At 48.8% G+C, this 10278-nt stretch overlaps 1 protein-coding gene across 2 annotated transcripts in view; it reads right to left on the bottom strand.

The window, feature by feature from the left end:
- Positions 1-4474: 4474 nt before the first annotated feature.
- LOC113581937 (microtubule cross-linking factor 1) overlaps positions 4475-10278 on the bottom strand; it is a 51312-nt gene continuing 45508 nt past the window's right edge. For both annotated transcript variants that reach the window (XM_035528234.1, XM_035528235.1), the window contains 2 exons: positions 8088-9591; positions 4475-5901 (listed from right to left, as the gene is read on the bottom strand). In XM_035528234.1, coding sequence (XP_035384127.1) covers positions 5698-5901; positions 8088-9591 — 1708 coding nt within the window. In that variant the 3' untranslated portion in view covers positions 4475-5697. The remainder of the gene's footprint in view (positions 5902-8087; positions 9592-10278) is intronic.

The raw sequence follows: 10278 nt of genomic DNA, 5'->3' as shown, positions 1-10278 counted from the left end.
TCAATAGCGTTAGCCATCTTCATTAATTTAAGTAGTGAATGCGGTTCATTGAGATGTTGGACCGATTACAAAAGTGATTACAAAATAGCATGGCAAAGTGAATTCTGTACTGAGATTTTATATATATATACACATACATACATACACACACACAGCCATTCTTCAAGCACACCATTTAGTTTCACTTCACAATGAAGTCCATATTTCCAAAATATTAAGCCATTATTGTGGTAGCAGCACATTCAATCAAACTATAGATTAGTATTTGTTTACATTAAACATAACACTGAAAAATGTAAAAATACAGGTGTGAATTAGGTAGACTTCCAAGGACATTTGGTATATGACCCACCCACACTCTGCAGTGAAAGCCTTAATACAGTATAGGCTATCAGACAGTCTCCAAACAGGGGGGGGGGGGGGGAGAGAAAGAGAAAGAGAAAGAGAGAGAGAGAGAGAGAGAGAGAGCACATGAGAAAGCACAAGATCAGACATCAGTGATAAAAAGATTAGGGCGTTTCTCTCTCTCACCCACCTCCCCAGCCTGAACACATGCGTCACGTCCAGGCTGAGTGGATTTGGTAATGAGTATCTCCAGGTGAGGTAAGATTTTACATGTCAGCACACACTACACTTTCTTCTGTCTCTCGCTCTGTTTTTCAAATGGTTGTTCTATCCCATTTATGATCTGAAAATATATTTCAGACCAGCCTGCAAGCTCCATTAAAGAGAAGCCTTCATAAAAACAGGAGAGTATTAAATAATGTAATTTATTGACTAATAAATTAGATGCACACACCTCTGATTGCTGTTCCTCGTTGCACTGTTAATGAGAATGGAGCAAAAATCCATGCACTTCATCTTAAAACAATGATCCACATTCAGACCAACGACACTTCTGTGGCTCAGCATGTCACAAAATCCCATTTTCAGGTTACTAAATTTGCAAGGACAGTCCCAGGCTGGATCGGGCAGGACTCTGCTTTGGACTGATCCTGTATGTGTGTTTAAATGGGAGTGGGGTTTGGAAAGAGTAATTAGCAGGGTGGAGAAGAGTTAAGAAGGAGATTCGATTAGGAGGGATTTTTCTACCGGATTGCGGTGACGTCCCAGACAATTCACTAGATTGAAACCACAAGGACCAGACAACAAGATAAGCAGGAAGACGTATTAACATAATTGAGATCAACTCAACAAATAGCTGACCAGTCTCAGTATGAACTGATAAGAATTAGCATTCCTTTTAGAGAATGGACTCATTCCCATGTTGGAATAAAACTGCAGAAGACCAAAGACATTATTTATAACATGACAGATATTGGAAATGACTGCAGAAGTCACACTTCTATCTTGCCTTCATGGTTATGTCTTAGACAGAAGTGGCTGAACACAGGCTGGACATACAATGATACAGGTTGATATACAGAAAGTGATGGAGGACTGTTGTTTGCAGACTGCACATCAGATAAGACACAATCCTCACTGAAGTAATTCAATGTGTATTGTGTGTCCAGCCTGTAGAAAAGTATGTTCAGTGTTTTTGGAGATGGATACTGTGTAATGGATGAACTCTTGAGAGTGCTTTAAAACACCTGTGGGAAGAATTCCACCCACACAGCTCCATCTCTAAATGGAACAATACTCTCCATCTCACTTTCTTTCTGTCAATCCTCCATATCAGTTCCCCTCACATAAGGGTCAAGGTCACAGGGCTGCAAACTCATACCGATAACAGATATAGTGAGAGTAGTGTTTCAGAAGAGAAATCAATAACTCCAAGACAGAGGGATGTTATTGAAACTCCTCTCTCAGGAACAGGCGAGCCGAGTCCGCACACCCAGACGTTTTTGGCTCTACTGCCACCAGATGTGTCATATGTCCCCTTAAAAAAAAACAAAAAACAGGAAACAGGAAAGAGAGAGAGAGAGATTACCTCAGGCACGTGCACGTCTCCAAACAGGCCGAACCAAATGACTCATTTGTGGAAGGTTTGACACTGAAGCTTTGGAGAAAACGCACAGCGGCAATTTGCCCTACCCTTGCGCGAGCTTTTGGGGCTTCGCGAGGAAAATCAAGCCTTTACGCGACGTTGGCATGACAACCTACAGCTCACGAGCGAGATTGCGTTTTGGTGCCTACAGGAGAAACCACTTCACAGTGAATGTAAGAATAATACCTGCTGTGCGTAAAAACCCAAGTCCGTTAAGAAAGACACTTAAAGTGCCAAGCAAAAGCCAAATCAAAGCGCAGTTCCACAGTGACGTTACATCTGTTGGCTTTTGGGCTTCCTGTCCCGCGTCCGGCCTGGACGGACACGCATTCGCCAGCCCTGCGGAGAGAGCTGGGAGTCGCTTTCCGTTCGTCAGTATCATTTTAGCGCGTCACTGGTCACATACATGCCAAAGCAAATTTGCATTTCATTGATTTAACAGATCGTCCAGCAGCCAAGTCACTGTCAGGACCTTTGCAACTGTGTGAAAATGCCTAAAAGAAATTGCCTCACTTCTCAGTGGTCAGCACGTCCTTTCCTTTCGAAGAGTAGCGATTTCATGCCTTTTGTACATTACGCCAGACTTAAATACTACAAGTAGGTGCCAAGTTTGGTGAGTAAAATTTTAATGTATATTAGAAAGATGCAGAGTAATCACAGACACAGGAGAACTTACCACGCTGCTATCTGGAATAAAGACGAGGCGCAGGTGAGGACCTCTTTAGTGAATACGTCACTCACGCTTTGGGCTCCGCGGGCAATATTTGATTTTCCAGGCGGACGAGACTCGGCCGCTGCTAATTCGCTGAACAGTCCTGCTTACTTCGGGGCTGTTCGAGTTTTCATCTCATGACCCTTCCCGTCTTAATTTGGGTCTGGAAGTAAGTGGTGGTTTCAGAGCGTGGCATTCTAGCAGCTTGCCCCGGACAGCGAGAGCACTAATGGTAGTTCCGCAAGGATAATGAGATTCCTGTGGAGGGAGGTAGGGGGTCTTATACCTAATACAGCTGGTGGAGTCTGCAATGTCAGCAGCAAGCGGGAAACACACACGCACTGCGACCTTCGCAGGCAAGGACATGCGCTTGCACACACAGCAGGTGGGCTTTAGCACAAATGAACAATTACGGACGTCCAGAGGCATGCTCCAAAGGCTGAAACACAACATGCAATACCCAGAAAACAAAACAAAACAAATAAGGCGTTCAGCGTGATTATATTAGCATTTACACAACTCTATAAACACCCCTCCGCCCGAGTGATGGAAAATCGACTCGCATCTGCAGTGCAGTTACCGCTTACATTAGACTGAACACACCTGTGCACCAGGTCGCGTTGGCCAAGTCATGTGACATAAAAACAGCATACATGAATTTTGGAAAGTGAAGTTCTTTGTCAAGGCATTAACTACCGCTTGATTTATTTGGAGAGTTAAATTGGCTGCGAATTTCTAGTAATATGACTAGAAAATCATTAAATTAATGGTTAACTAATCATTAAAGCCACACATTAGATTGATTAGTATCAGCTACAGTAGAAAGATTGCAGTGTCTTCTGGTAGCAAAAACAATTTCTTATTTAGTTCCGAGGTATTAATTGTGGATTATTGATTAATTCACTAGCCTCTCAATTCCTTATGTGTCCTCGAGCTACAGAAGACTGTTCGGCTGGGTCTGCAACCTTCTGACCTCTCTGTTTCTATTTTCCGAAAATGCGGATCTTCGTGATCTATTTTTTTTTTGCGCCAACTCTTCAGATAATGGCCTTTTTAGATTCACTCTGAGTCAAAATGCCATTTCTTCTCCAGAACCCACCAACCACTAATTTGTCTCTTATGTAGCGTTCCAGGGTATTGAAATCTGCACAGGACACATTGCATGACCTTCAGTGGACTGATTTTCGACGAGCACGTGACTCTTCCATCTCCGCTATGGGGAATGCCATCGCTGTCATCTCCCAAGGCCCCTTTCCCTCTGGCGGACTGCAGTGCCACGTTAATTATTTACCTGTCATTGCCGTGGCCTCAGAGAAAGGTTCCCCTCTGCTCAGACATCGAGCTTCTCTCACAAACTCTGTAATGGACCAACACAATATCACAGGTGTGCGCTGGTAAAATTGGCTCCTGGAGGGTGAAATAAATGAGCAGAACAGCAGAAGGAGGCCTGGAGGAGTTCAGAGGTTGTTCAGTCGGACGGGGTCTCAGGTTACGCCAACATTCAACACTTATTACTTATTCTTCATACGCTGACTGTAGACGTGTAGACGTCTAGACCTGGAGCACACGCCATGATTCAGCTCATGAAGGGTTAAAAGTGAACGTGACAGGTTTGACTGGTATGCACATACCCACGCGCGTGCACACACACAAACACATGCATGCATGCACACACATGCATGCACACGCACGCACGCACACACACACACACGTTAGTTATAAATTCTGTACTCACCAGATATGTTCGATAAAACACACTAGTCAGATAATGCTTTTTTTGAAAATACACATTCATTTTATTATCCAATTAAACAGACTATATCATCAGACTTTAGACACTGACTTAATTTAAAACATCCATATAATTTTACAATCCCTTTTTTCTTCAAAGAAACATTTTAATTTGAATAATAATAACTATACAAAGACAGGGTAATCCATACATCAACTGACTTAAAAAGTGTACTAACTTGTGTCAATGCAAATTTGGTGACCACATAATTGAAGATCAAGAGAGCCCCAACACACACAGAACAGCGATGTGTGTGTGTGTTTGTGCATGTGTGCAGGGCTGGCTTGCATTATAGTGATAGCACAAGGTACAACAGCGTCTGATATCATGCACTAAAGTGCTAGGGATCAGATGGCATGCAGATCAGATACGGCATGTGCACAGCTGCCTCCCAAACCCTCCCTAAGGCCTACCAGTCGCCTTTCACCCCCCCCCCCCCCCCCCGTCTGTGCATCCAAACAGATTTTTTTGCGAGGAATAAATGCATCCGTGTGGTTGACATCGTGTTTCCTGTATCCCTGACTCAATAAAACGTCTCGCCGTTCTTAAGACTCTTTTCTCTGTGTACAAAATAAAAACAGAACTGTGTCTTTTTTTTTCCCATTTAAATGAATTCAAGCATTGAAGGGTAGAACCAACAGAAAGGGAGGCTCAAAATAAGAAAATATTTCTGTCACGTATTTTATGTACGCAGGACATAAAATAAATATTTGAAAAAATGAAACGTTTATGCATTTTGGTACAAGTATTATTACTATCCTTTTTTGTTTGTTTCTCCAGAACATCTGAAAAAAGTACGTCTGACACATATAAATCTGTCTGTATTGCATACATATACCTAGACACACATATATGGGACCACTGAGAAGTCAAGTAGGATTAGGCACCGCTGTTGGAATAGTTTGTGTTCTTTTGAGTCAGTACAGTGCAGATCTTTGAATTCTCACAGAACGTTCTAGAACGTTCCTCTCTGGTCAGCTGGTGCTTGTGGAAGGTCCTAGAAGGTCCTAACACTCTGGTGGTGGTTGTGTTTGTCAGGCTGGAACAGGACAGAGTAGTGTGAGGGAAGGAGAGAGAGAGAGAGAGAGAGAGGGAGGAGAAGTTTGCAAAAGCGGAAGGACAGAAGGAGAGGAGAGCAGGAGAGGGCGGAGCTGAGTGCCTGGCTGGTGGAGGAGATCCTCAGGCAGGGCGCTGAGGTGGTTCCTAACTAGGCTCCTCCTTCTCTGGGAACATCTGAGCGGGTGGGCTGGGCGAAGGGAAGCGGAACCTCTCTGTGCGGTCTTTGTAGCTGGGGGAAGAGGAAGGGGAATGCGCAGCCCAGCGGGAGGGGGGCCGGCGGTTGGCGGGACGGGACGGCCGTTGGAAGCAGGATTCCAGGGGTGGAGCCACTGCTGTTCGTGGGAGGTCCTTAAGATGGGAGAGCCAATGAGAGACAGTGTTAGACAGTTAGACAAAGAATATAGAGCTATAAAGCAAAAAATACATGATGTTTGCTTATATAGTGTACATCAAATAATTCTTAAACAGACGTGCAGGTGTCCTAATTAGACAGATACTACAGCTATCTGTCGACCTCTACAGAGACGTTAAGAGATCAGTTATGTTTAATGAGTCTGCTAAAATGTGAAACATGGCTCACAAGTAAATATGGATTTCGTGCAGAAAAAGCAGCCAATTACAAGTAATAAGATGTAATGGGATGTGTTTGTTGTATACTTATATGAAACAGGAATAGGAGTTAACATCGTAGAAGTGAAGTACAAGTGAAGCGTATCACTTTTTGACTGCCCAGAAACTGGTGTTCTTCTTGTAACCTCACTCGGCGTTCCTAATGAGGACTAATATTAGCATTCCAGTCTCCCAGCAGTAAGTCTGTTATCTTGAGGATGTGTTTTTTTTGGCGTGAAATCGCAGGGCGCGGACCAGGCGGACAGGTTAGTACTCGGCAGACGCAGCGTCGCGCCTCGCGGCGTAGCGGCCGCCGGCATGCGGCAGTGCGCTGAATCACACACGCGCACACAGAGACACAGATGACGATGCAGAACGGTCGGGGAGGACAGAGGGAGTGAGAATGTTAGTGTGTGGTCTTCCTCAGTGGGACCCAGAGGTCGTGCACACAGGACTGACAGAACTGCGAAAGATCTGAGAGAAGGGCAGACACGGGAAAAGATGAACAAAAACGATGTTCGCAAACACATGGCAGGAATACGGTGTATGAAATACTAGAAATACAGTGACATGAGATTAATTGGCTATGAAACCATTAAAAATATCCAAAAAGCTACCAGTTTCTTGTTTGTTTGTTTGTTTGTTTGTTTTGTGATGCTCAGTTTGTGGTAAACCGCTGCTGGAGACAACCGTGACAACACACCCTGTCTTTGGACCGACAGCTTTTTGGACTTCTCCAAATTATTGATGGGATCAGTTAATCGGTGACACGTGATGATGTGCATGCGCGTTGTCCTTTACAGGACGTCGAACAGCAGGACGCGAAGGCGTCCACTCAGGACCCACCAATGAGACCCCGTCCCTCTGTGTGAATGGCGAGCGGCATGCAGCGACTGGACGGCGAGGCTGTGACGGACCAGTAAGGGGGAGGCGGGAGAGACGCTGCACGGGTGAGGTCACCGCGAGGTCAAAGTTCATAGAAGAGGAACTTACAGCAAGGCGTGTGTGCGCGAGGCATTATAGTCCCCAGGGAGCAGTGAGTAAGATAGTGTGGTTCTGTAGGCAGCCCGGAGAGACAGGGGGGGGAGAAACTCGTCAGCACAAACACACAATCCGATCACATACACGACATGACTGGCAAAACAGGTTCTTGTGATCAAGCTCCGTGAGTAAAGAGCTCCACTCCTCTCTCTGGGGGACCTGGGAAAGTGGGCGGGGCGGGGGGTGGGGCTTACGTGGCTATCCTCACTGTCCATTCGGCAGAAGAACACCCTGTGTGTGCTGGGCACCATAGCCAGATCTGCTGTGACATTTTCAGACTTTAATAATCTACTTTATCCCTGTGCATGATGCATCACCCTAAAACGTGACCTCATCATACTGGTTACTGAACTCCACGCTGTCCAGAACCAGACTTATGGATGTGCTCTTTTCAAGACTAAAGAACACACCAGCCAGCCTTTATGTCTTTAAATGTCATTATATGTCATTATATGTACTTTGTGTGTATATGTATATGTACTGTCTAGCAGTTTAAATGAGTGATGAAGAAAAATTGTCATTTCCCATCTGCTGTTTCCACACTGACCTTAAAAGATTAAAAAAAACTCACCAGATGGTGATTCTGTACAGTTTAACCACATGATCCTATAGTAGATTTTTGTGACTGTTATATTCACTCAGTGTGTTAGTCTTCCAAATGGGCAGCACTTTAATAACCCCGTAATAACCCCCGCTTCACACGCTTCTCGGTTAGAGGCACGCCAAGGCACGTGGCTCAGGAGCCCCCGAGTGCACACGCGGCGTGCCCTTCAGTGCCTAGACGCTAGCCGCGCTTTCGCCGCTACGCCCAGAGCGCGAGACAGAGAGAGAGAGAGAGAGAGAGAGAGCGCGTGAAGAGTGCGTGCGTGTGCACGATACATCACCTCGATACATCCAGACTTGTCGGCGTCGGCCGCGGCGGGCGGCCGTTTCTCCTCCCTGAGGCTCTGCTCCAGCAGCTTCCTGTTCAAGATCCGCGCCGCGTTCTCCGCCAGCGTGTGGCCAGGCGGAGCCGACAGGTCCTGCCTGATGCTGGTGGTCTCCGGGGTCTTCTCGCCCTCCGCCAACGGCAGGCCGGGGCTGGGTGAGCGACCCCTGCACCCCCGACCCGCCTCGCCTCTGGAGTCCGAGCCGGAGCCGGAGTCGCAGGCGGGCCGGGACCGGCTGGGTGAGCGGTTGAACTTCTGCATAGGGTCGTAGGTGATGGGCGTGTGGTCGATGATGTTGAAGAGGCTGGAGAGGCCGTCGTTGATGGTGGAATGGACGGGGCTGTCACGGGTGGTCGTGGAGCGCGCCCAAGCCGACTCGCTGTTGCCCTTTGGGGGCTGAGCGATGACTGCGAGAGGGGGCGCCCTGGCGGGGCCGGCCGGAGCCTCGGGCCGGCCCGGGGTAGCGGGAGCGGGGGTGGAGGATGGCTTGCGTTGGAGCTTCGGGGAGCCGTATTTAGGGGAGCAGCAGGGCCGCTCGAACTTGGCCTGCACGGTGGGCGAGTACTGCACCTTGCGGAGGCTGCGCGAGGGCGAAGAGATGGGCGTAGAGCCGCCGCCCTTGGGCGTCAGGCAGCGGTGGGGACTGCCGGTGAGCGCGCGCAGGGCGTCCGTCTGCAAGCCCACGCTGACCGCGGTCTGCGCGGTCTGCGTGGCCCGAGTGGCGAAGCCGTCGGTCTGGCACGCCGCGTCGCGCCGCCGCCGCCGCTCGGGGGGGCTCCCGGCCGCGCCGGAGCGGATGGCGTTGCGCACGGAGAACGCCACCTCCTTCATGTCGTCGCTCAGGTTACGTGACAGCTCCAGCGAGGCGGCGTACCCCGCCGTCGCGCACGGCGGGCCGAGCCGCTCCGCGGGGCGCGGCCCGCCCTCCAGGTGTTCTCGCAGGTCGCACGGCCACTTCCCGCTGAACACGGCCTCCCCCTCTCCCTCGCCCACTGCCTTGCCCACCTTGGAGAGGATGTACTCCTGCTCTGGGGGTCCGGCGGCGGGGCACTCGCCCCGCGTGGGGCTGTGGACGACGCGCACGCCGTAAGGCTCCGGCACCGCCAGCCTCTGGCGGCGCTCTGGGCTGCTCAGGGTGGCGGCGGTCAGGGCGGCGCTGGTGGCGAGGAACCAGGAAGCCGGCTGGAACGCGTCCGAGGAGTGGTCGGCTCTCCGGGCGTCCGCCCGCTCCGCCCGCGCCTCCGGTTGGGGCGGTGCGGGAGGCGGGATGGGTGCCAGGGGGCTAGCGGACAGGTCCCAACCCTTGTTGTTGAACTCCTCGATGTACTTGAAGTCATCCGGAGAGAGGGGCGGGGTCACCTCGTCCCGCCCACGCTCATCTGGCTTGCTCTTGTCTGGTAGGAAGGGAGAGCTGTCCATCAAACGGTGGAAGTCACTCATGGAGCACACGGACTTTGCCCTGGAGAGACAGACAAGGTCACCACAAGGTAACGCAGCTCCTCATTCACACAACACATAAATATTCCAAACACTGCAATATAAGGGAAGGATTCCTTTCTTTCCTCATTCTGATATTTCCAGCTGTAATAGCTGCCAGCTCAAAGCTGTAAACGGGTCACCACGGAGAGTGCCGAGTGCAAGGCAGTTAAAGACAAACACGTCATTTCTATTTTCTCTTCATTTTTTGTGAAAAAATGAAATGCAAACTAAATATGTAAAAGATAAAGAACAAATCCACTGAGAAATCAAGGTCACATATATGAAATGAAGTTACACTTATACAGCAACTTTCTCAGTTCTCAAGGACACTTTACAATCAGCACTCGGCAGAATGGTTTTAGATCCAGTAAACACACTGGAGAGAAGGAGCAGCCAATCACACACAGTGTACTCACAACCAGAAACACCAACCAGGGTACTCACAACCAGAAACACCAACCAGGGTACTCACAACCAGAAACACCAACCAGGGTACTCACAACCAGAAACACCAACCAGGGTACTCTCAACCAGAAACACCAACCAGGGTACTCTCAACCAGAAACACCAACCAGGGTACTCTCAACCAGAAACACCAACCAGGGTACTCTCAACCAGAAACACCAACCAGGGTACTCTCAACCAGAAACACCAACCAGGGTACTCA

The sequence above is a fragment of the Electrophorus electricus genome, chromosome 7 (genome assembly GCF_013358815.1).
Source record: "Electrophorus electricus isolate fEleEle1 chromosome 7, fEleEle1.pri, whole genome shotgun sequence".
NCBI classification, from domain to species: Eukaryota; Metazoa; Chordata; class Actinopteri; order Gymnotiformes; family Gymnotidae; genus Electrophorus; species Electrophorus electricus.
The sequence above is the reverse complement of the archived record's forward strand: the minus strand, read 5'-3'. Positions and strand labels throughout refer to the sequence as shown.